At 42.9% G+C, this 17,109-nt stretch overlaps 1 protein-coding gene across 5 annotated transcripts in view; it reads right to left on the reverse strand.

Moving 5' to 3' along the window:
• Positions 1–17,109, reverse strand: part of LOC146688387 (solute carrier family 12 member 7-like) — a 43,485-nt gene that overhangs the window by 2,721 nt on the left and 23,655 nt on the right. For 2 of the 5 annotated variants that reach the window (XM_085440395.1, XM_085440394.1), the window contains exons 10-27: positions 14,814–15,001; positions 14,547–14,711; positions 14,318–14,416; positions 13,302–13,359; positions 13,017–13,191; positions 9,762–9,880; positions 9,585–9,683; positions 9,392–9,511; positions 8,503–8,607; positions 7,878–8,046; positions 7,440–7,635; positions 6,441–6,610; positions 5,012–5,143; positions 4,792–4,899; positions 4,396–4,497; positions 2,060–2,229; positions 1,813–1,827; positions 1,366–1,499 (exon numbers count right to left, since the gene is read on the reverse strand). In XM_085440395.1, coding sequence (XP_085296521.1) covers positions 1,366–1,499; positions 1,813–1,827; positions 2,060–2,229; positions 4,396–4,497; positions 4,792–4,899; positions 5,012–5,143; positions 6,441–6,610; positions 7,440–7,635; positions 7,878–8,046; positions 8,503–8,607; positions 9,392–9,511; positions 9,585–9,683; positions 9,762–9,880; positions 13,017–13,191; positions 13,302–13,359; positions 14,318–14,416; positions 14,547–14,711; positions 14,814–15,001 — 2,324 coding nt within the window. The remainder of the gene's footprint in view (positions 1–1,365; positions 1,500–1,812; positions 1,828–2,059; positions 2,230–4,395; positions 4,498–4,791; positions 4,900–5,011; positions 5,144–6,440; positions 6,611–7,439; positions 7,636–7,877; positions 8,047–8,502; positions 8,608–9,391; positions 9,512–9,584; positions 9,684–9,761; positions 9,881–13,016; positions 13,192–13,301; positions 13,360–14,317; positions 14,417–14,546; positions 14,712–14,813; positions 15,002–17,109) is intronic. The other 3 variants (XM_085440397.1, XM_085440396.1, XM_085440398.1) reach the window with 3 other exon arrangements.

The raw sequence follows: 17,109 nt of genomic DNA on the forward strand, positions 1-17,109 counted from the left end.
AGGCAGGAGTCTCGCGGAGTGATACGTACTGTGCTTCAACATAATATTACCGTATTGTGTGTGTGTGTCTGGTCGTTAAGTGATGACGTGACGAATCCTACTTCCGGGTCTAAAGTAGTCTGCGTTTAATATGGCTTTTGTGTTGTTAACATGTTTAATGTTTTGTATTTTCTTCTATTTAATCTCAAAAAGCTCCTAAAACAGTCAGTGATCCCTGTTGACCTCCCTCGGCTTTTATTACCGCTAATCATTTATTTAAGCTCAGTTTTTAAAACCTTAGGATGTAACTACAGCCCAGCCCATGCAGCAGTATATGAATGACTAACCTCGTATTGTGGATGGATTATCTCAGTTGTTCTCCTGGCTGAAGTTTGGTCCTTTTACAGCATCCTGCCATGCGATTACATTTGTTCCTGACCACCGAGAACACTCACGTTAACTTTTATCGAGTGGAAAAAAGTTAGCTTGTTTATATTACGCTAACATAGCTGTGTCGCTAGCGGTCACGTAGCACATCATTATATACCAGCTAGCCCAACTTCAGTAACCCTACAAACGTCACTGCTGTTTAGTTTTCTGTCTTCATTTATGCTGGAAGTGATAACAGAGCTGTACGTTTTAATTTGTTTCCAAAACCCCGCAGTCAGGACATGCTATATTGTATTTAGATATAAGCTAGCGAGCTAACTTCCTGCTAACTTCTAACTCCGTTAAATGTCATAAATTCCGTTTTCATGGATGCCTGGATGTTAAACTCAATTGTTACACCTGGTAGACCAGAACGCTGATCATTTTATTAAAGATGAAAGACTTTAGACAGTTTTTCAACTCTCAGTAATGCCATAGTGATCGTTTGATATATGGACCTGCAGCGGAGTTTAGGTCCAGACACGGCTAGTGACGTCAGACTTAACAACCGGATAACCTCTTTTTAAGTTTTGTGGATATTATACATGGTTATGCTGAGGATATGTTGGCCAGTTTCCACTGGAAATGCCTTTTGGTTAAACTATCAGCAAGGAATTTGCACTGTTACGTTTTTATATAACTTTAATGCACATAAAAAACAGCTGCTTATTTTTGCACTAATAAAGTTGTGGAGTTGTAAAGTATTTTGTCTAGTGTCAATTATATCGTCAGTTATATCATTATCGCAAATTTTCAAATGTATAGCTTGATAAATATTTTTGGTCATATCGCTCTGCTCTAAGTGCTATGACTAATCTCATATTAATAGCAAGAAAGTGGGTGTCTAAATATCAAACAGTTTATCTACTGTGGTTGACTAAATGACTGAACAACTCACAGACTGAAAGAAAAATCCAGTTAAGGGCTTAATACTGCTGGTACTTTGAAAAAGGATACAGTTGTCATCCCCTTTCTTGTTCTTTGGTGGGCCCGGCATGTTCAGCAAGACGAGCTCCGAGTTACAGGATTTCTTCACCACCACCTCGTTCAGTTTCACCGCTGTGTGCATCCTCCGCACATTAGAGTGGTTGCTATGTTTAACCAGAGACATTAACAAGGTCTTTAATTTAACAAAAAATCATGCAACACAGTCAATCATCTTCTAAAGTATGCTATACTATCATTCATCTGTCCACTCAAGTGCAGTATAAAAGATTGGGGATGACAATGAAGGATGCAAATGCAGATGGATGCAGTTTCCTTGTGATAAAAGCACGAGCTTTTTGTCTCATCACGTATGCATGCATGAACTAGTTAATCGCTTTTCTACCAGCATGCCAACAGAGATTATTTCACACGTGAAAAAGTTCAAGCACATGCAGCCAAGAAGTGAAAGTTACTTACAGATTCTCCCACTCACTAGAGGATAGAGGATGGGGGATAGAGGATGGGGGACACACATCCAACATTAATAGCAAAATATAGCCTCTAAATATTCAGAGATTGTATTTAAATCATCACGCTGTCACTCCAGGAATCCCTCCTGCAACATTTTGAGTAAATTTGCAATGCCACTTTCTTGCAATATATATTCTAAATTCTGTTTATGTATGTGTCAAAAGTGTGAGGCAGCATACTTAGCTCTACTTACGGTTTCATGTTGAACATGTCTTTCACTGCCATGTTTTCTTTGTGTTTGTTCCTCTCATTCTGCAGTTTGTCTTTGGTCCAGGTCATGTGGACACGATCAGAAGTGGCGCCAGCAGCCTTGTCATTCGCTGCAGAATGAGATGCTGTGTTCCGGTCGTGAATCAGCTGAGCCTGAACAGACGGTGACATGATATAAAGTCTTATTAGTTCCGTGATCTTCACCCTTAATCTTTCATTAGGAGAGCTGATACTGAATACCACAGCTTTTCAGGAAATGGAGACATTCTAATATGGAAAGAAAAAATGATGAGAAGAAATGTCTGACATGACAGCAGTCAAGCGATATGTTTAAGAGCATAAAGTACATGCAGACTCAAAGAATCACATGAATGAAGAAAAGCCTCAGCTTCCCTCATGTGATGGTAACACTTCTATATATGACTAAATTATTAAAAACCTGCAAATTCATATGTGCAAAACCTTCTGCATATTCTTTTGCAGGACTTGTTTTTACATTTTTAAAAGTGGTTCTCTTTGACTCAAGTCTCCACCTGCATCTGGGACCCCATGCAGACACCTTTGGACTAGGCACGCGCTTCCAAACTGCCTCAATGATTCCCATCACCAACAGGGCAGACTCTGACCCTGTGGACCTTTCTGCAGCCTTTGGCACTGATTCTCACACCATTCTTCTCTCTCACCTCTGGCTGGCTTTCTTGGCCTCACTGGTACTGAACTCTCACAGTTTCAGTCCTACTTTTCCAACTGAACACAGCTTGTCACCTTAGGAGACTCTTGCTCCACCTCTATTCCAGTTAACCATGGGGTGCCTCAAGGCTCTGTGCTTGGACCCCTTCTCTTCACCATCTACATGCTCCCTCATGGGCAGTGGTGCCATGGTTTCTGTTTCCATTCTTATGCTGACAACACACAGCTGTCAGTGCTAAACTCTCCACAATCAAAGCTCCTTGACCAAACGTCTGCATGAAATTACAACATGGATTTTAACTACCTAGATCAAAAGCAATAGCACTGTGCTTTTGCTTGTGGCCATCAAGACCCTGCTCCAGAAGAATGGAGCTCTTCATCGACATGGGTGATCCCCCCATCTCAGCAACCCCTGGACTCAATTTAATTTCAATTTTATATAGCACGTAATCACAACAACAGTTGTGGCACTTTATAATGTTATAATGTTCTAAACTTTTATTCCAGGGTTATTATAAATCTGTCACCAAAGCAGCTTTTCTTCGTCTAATGAACATCTCTTGACTTTGGTCATCGCTCACTGACTCTTTGGCGCTATCTGGCTGCAATGGAGTCCCATTTGGGATCCCCAACATATCACTCCACATAAAGCTCAACTGGCTCCTGGTCACGTCACGCATCATTTACAAGTTGCTTCTGCTCATTTATAAATCCTGTTAATGACCTGGGCCCTCAGTACCTGTCTGGCCACCCATACATGCAGCCTTGGATGATGTGATCCTCAGCCATGGGGCTCTTTTCTGTCCCTCGCACCAACCTCCATATCTTCTTTAAAACTCCCATCCGTTCCTCAAAACTCACCTCTTCTTTAATTTCTAGATTTTTTATTATTGTTTTAATAAAGTGTCGTTGAGTTTCTTGAAAGGTGCTGAACAAATCTATATTGTAGTAGTAAATTGTATCTATAAAGCACTAAATTACAAAAATAGCTGGCCCGAGGTGCTTTATATTGTACGGTAAAATTACAATAAGAGAGAAAAAGAGAAAACCTCAACAATCACTGCTCCTATGTACAAGCGCTTGGCAAGAGACAAGAAACAGGACCGATGTTAAAACAAATAAGCTTCATGCAGAACCCTGGACATGCTCTCTTACCTATAGGTAAAATGTGTCGTTCCAGCTCTCCAGTGCAAAAATGCATGCATGATAGGGGGAAAAAATGATGGTGCATGATGCAAAACTAGTGACATTATTCTTTGTGTCAGACCTGCACATGTATAAGGCAACTGACCGCTCATTGAGAGTTCCACATCTTAAAATCTGAAGATGGGCACAAATCAAAAGATGAAGATTTGGGAGGAAATAGTCATGACTGATATTTTGGTGCCTGCCGCTCAGGGAGGACTTTGTGTCCCCCTAGCGGCTGTTTTTGGTTTCTGACACTCTGTTAGCAACATCCTGGAGGGTGAACAGCCGAAACAAGCTCATGCATACACTTAACAAATGAGTTAATTCAGAGCACTGTCTAAAGCATTCCGGCGGTTATGAATAGATTAGGATGGTAAAGATGATGAATGGGATAGAGCGACGGCTCCAGGGTTGTTTGTTTGGTCTAGTTGCCATGGCTACCTCATCCTCTGGAATGCACTGAGAGTAGAGGGGCGGGGCGTCGGCACTCGAACACTTCTTCCTCTTTATGGAGGCACGCGATACATCCGTGATGCTCTGAATCTGAGCCCATTGTCCATTCACAACGCAGTGATTAGGGGGAAAAGGTCAAAGGTCAAGAACAGCAGAACAGACCGTGAAGACTTTTGCAACACCTTAATATTTAAGCAGTTTTTCCTAAATCCTGTCATTATAAAAATATTAATTATTGTTGATATGTTTGTTTTAACAAATCCATCATATGACCATCATAAAAGTCTTGCAGGAAAACATTAAAATATGCCAAAATAACCAGCTTATACATCGCTTTACAATCATTTGAAAAACGTTAAGGATGTCCAGTATGTGTCCCTTTACCTCTCTCTCCCTCTCTGTGCGGGACAGCTGCATCTGTTTGAGCATTTGAGATCTCTGCTCCATCACCAGCGTCTTCTCATAGGTGAAAGCTGAGATATCACTGTCATGCTACAGGGAGAGAGAGCATCTGCAAATTCAGTATGAGTAGGTATGGAACTATTATCATATTAAGTAATCTAATGCAGATTTAAAAGTGAATTAAAAGTGTAGACAGTCTCACCATCTCCACTACCTCCACCACTGCATTTAGACGCAGTTGGTAGAGAAACATCTGGAGATCTTTCTTCATCTGAATGGAGTTGTCATCCATCTGTGCCACAGTGAAGATTCGCATTTTGCACTTCCTCCATACCTAAACAGAAAAAGTTATTATAACCAACCACCCAGAGCAACACGCCCATCTTTTATCCAGCTCAATTAATAGGCCACCTGAGTGCAGCACGAAAGATTAAAGACCTGCTTTTATTATTTTATTATGACTGAAGGCCGGCAGGCTCTGCATCAATATTAAACTGTGTGACATTAGAACAGGGGTGGGCAACTCCAGGCCCCGAGGGCCGGTGTCCCTGCAGGTTTTAGATGTGTCCTTGAACCAACACAGCTGATTTAAATGGATAAATTAGCTCCTCAACATGTTCTGAAGTTCTCCAGAGGCCTGGTAACGAACTAATCATGTGATTCAGGTGTGTTGACCCAAGGTGAGATCTAAAACCTTCAGGACACCGGCCCTCGAGGCCTAGGATTGCCCACCCCCCGCATTAGAAGCTGTTAGCAAAAGATCTTGATTTGCAAACAGGTCAACGGCTATTTACTACAAATCTTTGGGGAAAATGTTTAAAGGTTAAAAGAAGAGTAATTTTAATTTTGGTTGAAGTTGATTAAATGTAGTCCCATATGGTAATTGTCAAGTCAGAACCTACGGGACTGAGAAATGCAGCCACCTTCGAGGCGCAGTTCCCCACATGACCACTTGAGGCTGATTCCAAAAGCGACTTGATCATGATCTTTTTAACTCTCATGTTAAAGTGCAAACTTTAGCCTTGTAACTTACATGTTTACAGCCTGGTACCAACATGGTTTTGGTCTCCATAAATAACAAAACACATTCACAACAACATGCCTGTGGTGATGTGTTTGTAAGATTTCCCCCTTTTGGGCATTCCTATGGCTTAAAGTCAGGGGTGTGGCCGTTTTGATTGACAGGTTCAGCTTCCTCAAGAACTGAACTCAAGACTTTATTTGTGATGTTCAGAACACTTGGTATCGCTGCTGTGTGATGAAGGATGTACAAAAGTCTAGTGAGGGCACTTTTTGCATTTGTATGTTGCTTAGCATTAATTAGCAGATATGGAAGCAGCTTGATAACGAAGCTTGCTAGTATTAGCCAGTAAGTTAGCATACACTCATTTCAAAAGGAAACTTCTGGCTGGAAGACAGCAGCCACAATGCTAACGGTGAGAACATTGAGACAAATTTTAACGGTGTATATAAATGCACTCTATTCATCCTGCTTACTGTGGCAATTTATATAATTATTGATTTTTATCTTACTTTGGAGTCCTTGTTTTTTCTTGAACGGTTCATATTTAAATTCAACTAAAGAATCTTAAAGTAAAAAGATAATTTAGGCAACACAAACAAAGACACACCTTGTGCTGACTAAGTAAGAAAGGCAGAAGCATGAGCAGTCCACCATCATGTACGATCCACCACACATCAACGGTGCCCTCCTTCAGACGCTCCTGGTTAGCAGGGAAATGGTCGATGTTCTTGGCTACGAGCAGAGCCTGATGTGCCGAAGTCGTCTCTCTAACGGTTTCTGCAGGGAGAGAAAAAAGATGTTCCTGAGCCCCGTCCAAAATCTCTAACCTTGTGCGTAAATATGGCGGCCCTAAACACTGGAAATTATGAAAACACCAGCAAACAGAAAAATGCAGCAAAGGCACATAAAACATGGAAGAAAAAGAAGAGAAATAAAACACAAAGGAAGTAGAAAAACCAAAATCTCACAACACACAGAAGTGTTTTTGGGAACATTACTGTGACGAAGCAGCTGTGGAAGTGACACACACCCAAACATGTGAAGTACTTTTGCAGCATTTTTCTATTTGTTGGGGTTTTTCTTAAACTGCAGTCCATTTGAACTCTCAGGGCCACCGTAAATCTGTAAAACCATAAAATCCTGGCGCGCAACAATACTTGTGACTATCGCTTAATTTGTCATCTGCATCTGCAGGACATCTGGACTAAAAACATCTGTAATCTACTCGGTAATGTGTGATTACATGTCTATGTGGTCATAATAGAAGAAATGTAAAAAAACAATACAGTAAATGTCAAATGCTGATATTTTTGGCATTAATATTTTTGTAATGACATCTTTTCTATTTCTTTACAATAAGAATGTTGTAACGTTAGCACGCCATTAAGGACGGGTTTTGTCCTCTTAGTGAAGTGAAGGGCTCATTAAAAGAAATGCAGTTCTGTAAATTGTTGTCCACAGTATTTAAGTAGTTATGGATTAGCAAATGATTGATCTCAGTTATTACAGCTTTTGAAGCCTTTTGACATGTTGCCTCATCAGAAAGCCTTTTGTAATTTTCTCAGTATTGCAGTGTTGTCACACAAAACCCTTCTGTTGAGTTTACCTATAAAGTTTCTCCTTACGGAGGAGTCCCGGTCCTGTTTCCAGCCTGTTGGCCAGGCCATCAGCACGGCATTGTGCTTCATTCCCCCCAGTCCAGCTGACTGAATGAGTATGGAGAAACCATCTCGCAGGCTGGACGACACCACGACGTGAGAGAAACCCTTTGTCTTCTCCGCAGCCATGGCTGCTTTCAAGTTCTGCCGGAAGCAAGCAAGGAAAAGAAAGGAAGAGTTTTAGGTGCTGAGTGGTGTGCAATATTTTGATTCATTCACAGCTTCGGCAACATGTTGGTTCATATTCGAGCGAACATATAGAGCAGGAAAACAAACGTAATTACAAAAGTAAGAGACACATGGAAGAAGGTTAAACGCAAACATTAGCATGTACAGTGAAGTCATGGCTAGCCGATGAGAGCGAACGACTGAACAAACTGAGAAACCTGCTCTCCTTTCTTGGCCTCGTCCCCTCGGGTCATGTATGTCCCCTCCAGGACGGAGCAGACGATGGTCAGCCCCTTCCCCGCTTTGAGCTGCGTGGCGAAGGACAGGAGACGAGGGTGTGTCACCTCCAGGTCTGAGTTCAGTTTACACAACACCAGCAGCTGAGGCCTGAAGACAGAGCCAAAAATACAAACGTCTAGCAGCAAACAACCGAAAAACAATCAAAGTAATTTTTCTGAATGAATGACAGTCTGTCTGCAGACAACTGTAGTTCTTTAGAGGACAAGATGATAAAAAATGTAATGACTGTCAGTGACAATGAGGCTGCAGCTTAACTGTTCAAGATTTGAAATCAGATTCAGAAAAATAACTGTGCCGAGGTAAAGGTGATGTCATATTGTTCAACATTTGTTCAACAGCCCAAATCTGAATATTCAGTAGATTAAATGTAGAGCAGCAGATTTCTCTGCCAATCTCTGAGTTTAAGAAGAACGTGTTTGTGATTTCTAAGTGATTAAATATAGACCAATCATTATTTGTTGCCTCTAATTAAATATAGACCAATCATTATTTGTTGCCTCTAATTAAAATACTCTATTGTGAGAGAAGTGTTTTTGCACTCACCTCCAGTTTTTGGTGTGTAGCGGTGCCTCCTCTAGCCGGATGAGAGCGTAGCGTGCTGCATTTAAGGACAGACCTCTGATTCCATCTCCCCACTCCTTCACTGCCCTGCACCACCATTAAAACTGTTTTACTACATCTCAACAAACAAGAACTCATTTTGATTTTCAGAAAAAGGTGTTGTTGGGATGGGAGCGTATGTGGCTCTAAAACTTGTAGAAACCTTTTCACCACCTGATGGCATCCTTCCAGTTGTGTAAGCTGCCAATTCCTTGCACACTAATGCATCTGCATAACATTAGAGATGCAGGCTTTTGAAAAGAGTGCTGATAACAGGCCAGCTCATTCCTCTCCTCTTTAAATCGGCGAGTACAGCGCCCGTGTTTTTCAATTTTAATATTTTTATTCATCTGGCCACAGAAGATTTTATATTTGGCCCAGTGAACATGGCGGTTATCGGTCATATTCTTTGCAAGAAAGAGCTTTAACCTGCATTTGTGGATGGCACAGCAAACTGTGTTGACAGAAATGTTTTCTGGAACGGTTCCTGAGCCCATGCGCTGCTTTTCAGTGACATAATATTGTCTGTTTTTCATGCAGTGCCAACTCAGACCCTTTTTGGCCTTGTCTTGTGCACACAGATATCCAGATTCTCTGAATCTTTTAATGATATCATGTACTGTGTATGATAAGATAGTTTGCATTTCTGAAATTGTTCCACATTTTGTCAATTTGTCACAGTTCTTTGAAGACTGGCAAACCTTAGCCTCTCTTTACTTTTGAAAAGCTCAGCTGCCCTAAAACGATTGTTGTGTATCAGTTTGTTTCTGACCATACCTTCTTGCCTGCACCTGGTTTAAACGCTGAATTGATCTCATCACCTGAAACTTACCCTTTGTATTCAATGTATTTGTAGATACAGCCGGCTATCACTATGACGACCAGAGCGTAGATCCAGGAGGAGATGAACATGAGGGAGAGACAAAGACTCATCCCTAAGAAGGACAGAGTCCTACAGGAAACAAGCAGTGTCATCATTACTGTTACACTCAGAGATAAGAGAGTTTTCTAGGACATGCTCTTACCAGTGATAGAACTTAAAGCGAGGTCTCCAATTGGGGGTGCAGAGCAAAGTCTGGACAGCACAGGCCAGGTTGACAAACAGATAGCACATGAGGAAAAACCTGAGAAGACCAGTGATTAGTATGAAATGTAAAGACATTAACAAATTCAGTGACAAAAAGAGGGAAAAAAGCACATACATGGAGAGGATGGGGGCTACATGATCCAGAGAGGCAATAAGGATTCCTATCTCGCAGATCCCGACAGTCAGCAGCAGAGCCCAGGTGGGCTCACCGTTAGCCTTCCCATGACCAAAGACCTGAGAAAGAGAGATCCAAAGGACAGAGGTTTGATGTAGTACTTATTTTTATCAAGGTCAAAACGGCACGCCTTTCTAACGCGTATGTCCCCCCCTCGGCCAACGCGGATGCAGCCTGTGACTCTCTCCACTCTGTGGTCAGCAGACTGCAAACACAATCACCGAGAGCCCTTCTCATAATATCAGGGGACTTCAATCATGCCTCACTGGACTCCACACTGCCCACCTTCACCCAGTATGTGACCTGCCCAACCAGAGTCAATAAAACACTGGACTTACTGTATGCCAATGCAGAAGAGGCATACAGTTCATCACCTCTCCCTCCCCTGGGCAGATCTGATCACAACCTGGTGCACCTTGTCCCTGTGTATGAGCCCTTAGTGCGCAGGGAGCCACCAGCCACCCGCACAGTACAGAGATGGTCAGAGGAGAGCGAGGAGGCTCTTAAGGATTGTTTTGAGTCGACTGTGTGGGAGGTGATTTGTGATGACCACGGTGAGGACATCGACAGCCTTACTACATGCATTACTGACTATATAAACTTCTGTGTGGATAACACTGTACCTACCAGGACTGTACGGTGTTTCTCCAACAACAAACCTTGGATTACCCCAGAAATTAAAACCGTCCTCAAGCAGAAGAGGAGGGCCTTCAAATCCAGACACAAAGAGGAGTTGAAAAGGGTGCAGAGAGAGTTGAGGGGACTGATAAGGAATGGGAAGGAGAGCTACAGGCAGAAGATGGAGAACCAGCTTCAACAAAACAACGTTGGTGAAGTCTGGGAGGCCTCAGAACCATCTCGGGCCACAAACAGCAGAACTCTCTGCCTGGGAGGGATGTGAGATGGGCAAATGAACTGAATCATTTCTTCAACAGATTTGATTCAGCCATGAGGCAGTCTACAACATCGGCTGCAGACTCACCCACCCCCACTGCTGCTGTTCCACCTCTGACACCTCAGACACTTCACACCTCCTCTATTCACCCTGCTCACTCCTCCCCACCCCCAACAACAGCATCCAATACACACTCAACACAAGGCTCCAGCCTGTCTCTCTCAACCACCCAGGTTAGGAGGGAACTGAGGAGGATTAATGGCAAGAAGGCAGCAGGCCCAGATGGCATCAGCTCGAGGGTCGTCAGGTCCTGCGCGGACCAACTGTGTGGGGTGATGGAGCACCTCTTCAACCTGAGCCTGAGGTTGGGAAGAGTCCCACAGCTCTGGAAAACCTCCTGTGTTGTACCAGTGCCAAAGACTTCACGCCCCAAGGACCTCAACAGCTACAGGCCGGTGGCTCTGACATCCCACCTGATGAAGACCCTGGAGCGGTTGGTCCTGGCTCAGCTTCGGCGCCTAACAAGCTCATCACTGGACCCACTTCAGTTTGCCTACCAGCCTGGCATTGGAGCGGATGATGCCGTCATTCACCTCCTACATCGTTCCCTCGCTCACCTGGAGACCGCTGGAAGCACTGTGAGAATCATGTTCTTTGATTTCTCCAGTGCCTTCAACACCATTCTTCCCTCGGTTCTAAAGGACAAGCTGGTGAACTCTGGAGTGGACCATCACCTCACTACATGGATCCTGGACTACCTCACCGACCGACCACAGTATGTGAGGACTCAGGGCTGTGTGTCGGACAGGGTCGTCTGCAGTACGGGGGCCCCACAGGGAACGGTTCTGGCTCCGTTCCTCTTCACCATCTACACTGCAGACTTCTCCCACAATTCCACCCAGTGCTTCCTGCAGAAGTTCTCTGATGACTCTGCAATAGTCGGCCTCATCACTGATGGGGACGACAAGGAGTACAGAGGTCTGACTCAAGACTTTGTGGACTGGTGCCAGCTGAACTACCTCCAGATCAACGCCAGTAAAACCAAGGAACTGGTGGTAGACTTCCGCAGGCACAAGCATTCTCCACTGCAACCACTGAACATCCAAGGTATGGACATTGAGGCTGTGGACAGCTACAGGTACCTTGGTGTTCATCTGAACAATAGACTGGACTGGACTCATAACTCAGACGCCCTCTACAGGAAAGGGCAGAGCAGGCTGTACCTGCTGCGGAGACTCAGGTCGTTTGAAGTGGAGGGCCCACTCCTGAAGACCTTCTATGACTCTGTGGTGGCTTCTGCTATCTTTTATGGCGTGGTCTGCTGGGGCGGCAGCATCTCTGCTGGGGACAGGAAGAGACTGAACAGGGTGATCCGAAGGGCCAGCTCTGTTCTAGGATGCCCTCTGGACCCAGTGGAGGTGGTGAGTGACAGGAGAACGGCGGCTAAGCTGTCATCCCTGTTGGACAACATCTCCCACCCCATGCAGCAGACTGTGACAGCACTGAGCAGCTCCTTCAGTGGGAGACTGCGGCACCCACGGTGTGGGACGGAGAGATTTCGCAGGTCTTTCCTCCCCACTGCTGTCAGACTCCATAATAAAGACTTTAACTGATCAAGCACACACATCCATACATATGCAATAATACTAAGTGCAATAATCCTTTCTGTCATCGTTGTATTTTTACTCAGTTGTATATAGTATTTGTATTCTATTTTTATCTTATTGTATATAGTATTTTATTTTATTCTATTCTGTACAGTTGTGTACTGTATTTATTCTTATTGTATTCTAATTTTTGCCTCATAACTTTTGCACTGTCCACTTCCTGCTGTGACAAAACAAATTTCCCACGTGTGGGACTAATAAAGGTTATCTTATCTTATCTTATCTTAACTCCTGTGTGAGAATTTGCAGCTTTTCTCTCATTTATTAGGTTAGAAACTGAAAAAACATTTTGAGAAAAACATAAAATGAAACAGATTAAATACACTTCCTTAAAACTCTGGGAAGCTGCGACAGGTATAATGTAACCAGTCCTTTAACAATTTATGAATGAAACAATCAGTTCAGAAGACTTTGTGAAAAAGAAGGAAATCTTTTAAACAATCATTTAAAAATGAGAAAGTAGACCAAACATTTTTTACAGTACACATTCATAAGTTATGACTACCTCTGCCGTTGGCTTTTAAACGGTAAAAAAGCACAATAATGAAGCACGAAAGGAAGCTGCGTGTGCACTTTCAAGATAAAAATGAAAAAGGAATAGGTGTTTTTCAAAAGAGGTGATCTTCCACTAACCTGTAAGAAAGGAATGATGCCGTCGCGAGCAATGGCCTGCAACAGCCGGGGGGCACCTGTAAGGCTTTGCAGTCCCGCCCCGCAGCAGGAAAAAAATGAGCCAATCACAATCACCCACGGTGATGGCCAGGCCAGAATGCTGATGACAGGTTTCGTCTTTACTGAGAAACCAAACCTGAAGCATACATACGCTTTATTAAACAGCAATCGCAATGATAAAAATGCATTATGAGACGTTCTGAAAAAACAAAGCACCTGCTTTTCCAAACATTTAAACATTCTTACTTGTCTCTCAGGACCACTCCTTCAATACAGGCTCCAAACAAGACCACAAAGGAGATATCTGACCAGGAAGTTAAGATGAAAACACTGGGACAATTTACATCAACAGCCTGTGACAATATCAATCTGCTGCTCTTCACCCACAGCTGGTGCATAAATATCACCTCATTTAGAAGCAGCGTGAATCTGGGAATCATCAACATTTTCTTCCCTCAATTCGTTTAATATTAATAATGATAATAAGAAGACAAAGAACGCCCTGAATTGCGTAAGCCGTTAAGACAACTAATGGAAACAAATAAGTAATTATAAAGTCAACAAAAAGTGCTTACAGAATAAAACAGAGAACAACGTGGAAACAAAAGAAATCTAAAAAACAGTAAATATATGAAAATAATGAATAATAATGAAAGTAAGAGATGTTTGGATCCTCGCTGGATGTCAAACCTTTCTCAACTTTTTAGTCAAAGTAATAAGTCATAGTGCATGACCCATTACATCTCAGTTATCATCACACCTGAGGAAACCGGGCTTTCTGCCTTTCTCCTCAGACACTAGTGTTTCAGTTTCTTCAGCTGCTCTTGTAACGTAGTAACAGTGTCACCTCCGTCTCCACTGCACCTCGAGATAAATAGGTTCCCTAATGCTGACCAACAGGGATTATTAGTGGAAACAGTGGATTTACTTTAAACGACTTCTTAATCTCAGCTAAAAATGAGACCAAGAAGACAAGAAGTGGTGTCCCCCCAAACCAAACCTCAAGCGTGCCTTTACACTTGAACACTCGTGTGAACAAGCAATTAACCCTTAGGAACACCAAGAGAGTCTTGCACTGCCACACCTGATGTCCAACTTTCCCTCACTGGTCTTTCAGGTCTGGGAGGATCAAGAACCACAAGACTCCAGAAGGGCCTTTTCTGGATTTGCTCCTTGGGGAACCAGCAGCAGTGAAAGAGTTTCTGGGTGTTCCTGCAGCAGTTCCACAGACACAATCGACACATTCAGGATCTCGAGGATACAGATGAAGGATGTGGTGAGAATAGCCAGTATGGTTCCTATTGGGATGGATCTCTGGGCGTCTCTGAGATCACCTGACCTGTTAGAACCAGCCATTATACCTGAAACGCAACACAAACTTTACTCATGTAAACGCATTAAAACTATAATTCCTCACGCTCAAGTCCCTTGAAACGTTTATCCTAAATGATTTCTCATCTTTGTATAATGTGACCACAATAAATCATCTACCTGTGACAGAGGGGAAGTATATTCCCACCAGCAGAGTGAAGTAGGTGGCCCAATCGTTGAAGACGTAGTTCTTAAGTTTGTCGTTGTTGGCCTCGGCTGGTACAGAAGACAGGTTTTTCCTCTCTATCACCATGTTGTCTGGGCCATAATTGCCCCACAAGTTGTCTAAAGGAAAGACAAGCACAGGCTGCATGATCAGAATTTACTGCAGAAAAAAAAGACTGACAGGAGGAACTCTCAGTGGATTTTTGCTTGACGGTGACGCACCGTTGATGACTTCCCCCAGGACTCCCGGTGTGGCCTGGATCTCGGTCAGGTTGTTTAAGGCGAAGTACTCGTCACAGGTTGCGTTGAGATATGGACTGTCACAAAAAAGGTTCCAGAGCTCCACATCTGTTTTTGCGCACTTTTCAAACATTTCATTCTTCAGAGTGCGGTTCCCCAACAGACAGACACTAGAGGAGAAAAATGAGATCAAGCATTTCATAAATTGTTGCAGACACAGCCCCCCCTCCTCACGCACGACAAAGGAGTGTCTACTTATTATTTCTTATTGTCAGATTAGATTCATCCATGTGCATGTGACGAGGGCGACAATCTAAAATCCACCCATCCATCGTCTTCCGCTTACCCGGGGCTGGGTCGCGGGGGCAGCAGCCTAAGCAGAGACGCCCAGCCTCTACCGGCTGAGAACCGTGATCTCAGATTTGGAGGTGCTGATTCACACTAGGCTGCGAACTGCTCCAAAGCAAACTGGAGGCCATCACCTGATGAAGCCAACAGAACCACATCATCCGCGAAAAGCAGAGATGAAATTCTGAGACCACCACTTGGCTGTGCCTAGAAATTCTGTCCATAAAAATTATGAACAGAATCGGTGACAAAGGGCAGCCCTGGCGGAGCCCATCACCCACTGGGAACAAGTCCGACTTATTGCCGGCTACGCGGACCAAGCTCTTGCCACAGTTGTATAAGGATCAATGGGCCAAACACCCCATAATCCTGGAGAACCCCCCACAGGACGTCCCGAGGGACACGGTCTAAATCTGTGGAACAGGTGCTGGCTTTACAGATACATATTGGTGTCAGAATTTGAAGATGTTCAGTGCAGTACTGAGTAAAGGACACCAGAAGTAACGGTGCCAAGGTATTCAAGATCCCTTCCAACTTTACACTTTGTTACAGTCGCAGTCTCTTGGATGTCTTATGTAAATTTCAAATGCCCATGCTAATACATACGATCTTTTTTTAATAGTAGTTTCAAGTTTTATTGTCATGTACAGATAAACAGTGTAGCCACATTTATCCATAATGACATTCTTTGGCTCGTGCTCCTCAGCTTTACATGAGCATATAGAGAGTGCAGTTATATTGAGAAGAAAACAACAGAAAATAGCAGTGATAGTAATAAAATAATAATAACAATAACATCAATAAAAAGGAGAGAAAAAAGTATTAAATATTAGAGAATTTAGTTGGTATTTACATTTAAGACATTTAGTATCTAACAAAAAGCAAAGAAAACCAGCTGAAAGAGACTAGAAACTACAATTCTACTTTTGTGCAAGTTAAACAGATCTCATACAGTTACTCTAAGACGTTATTTTAAGGTTTTCCTAAAACTCCCTGAAGTCTCCAGTTTCTCCCATATTGGCTTCTTTTCATTGGCTCCCAGTTAAATCTAGAATTACATTTAAAATCCTTCTGCTCTCTTACGAGGTCTTGAATAATCAGGCACCGTCTTATCTTAAAGACGTCATAGTACCATATCAACCCAACAGTGCACTTTGTTCTCAGACTGCAGGTTTACATGTGGTATTTAAAAACAGAGTGGGACGCTGAGCCTTCAGCTTTCAGGCCCCTCTTCTGTGGAACCAGTTCCCAGTTTGGATTCAGGAGACAGACACTATCTCTAACGTAAAGATTAGATTCAAAGGTTTCTTTTTGATACTGCTTGAGTTAGGGCTGGATCACTTGACACTGAATCCTCCAGTTATTAGTTTTCACTCCAATTTTCACACTCATACTTTCATTGTGTATTTATACACCACTCTACACTTAATTAGTCTGGCTCTCTTGTACTTCCTAACCTCGCCCCCAGCTGATCATTGCAGATGGCCCCGCCCCTCCCCGAGCCTGGCTCTGCCAGAGGTTTCTTCCTGTTAAAAGGGAGTTTTTCCTTCCCACTATTGACAAAACGCTTTCTCACGGGGTCATCTGATTTCAGGTTCTACCTTATTAAAATAAATATAAAGCATGTACTGAATTGAATCTCCACTCTTCAAAAGCTGTATATCACTGCAGAATTTCCCTCCCCCCACATATGAACTGTACAGTGTGCAGAAAGACAGAAGCTGTTTTTCATATTTTCCCTTCTATTTACCAGATGAAGACAAATCATATCAGAGGATAAAATACACATTTTAAAAGACTATCTGACCGAATGACTCTAAAAGGTGTTTCAAGTTTCTTGCAGCTTCACACACTCACGTATACACTTACCCAAGTACTTAAAAAAAACTTTGCAGTGGTTGCAAACTAACAAACAAACTAATCCAGTTCC

Source organism: Copadichromis virginalis, linkage group LG18 (genome assembly GCF_057382275.1).
Source record: "Copadichromis virginalis isolate Kocher_CV1m ecotype Utaka linkage group LG18, C_Virginalis_male_GT1.1, whole genome shotgun sequence".
NCBI lineage: Eukaryota > Metazoa > Chordata > Actinopteri > Cichliformes > Cichlidae > Copadichromis > Copadichromis virginalis.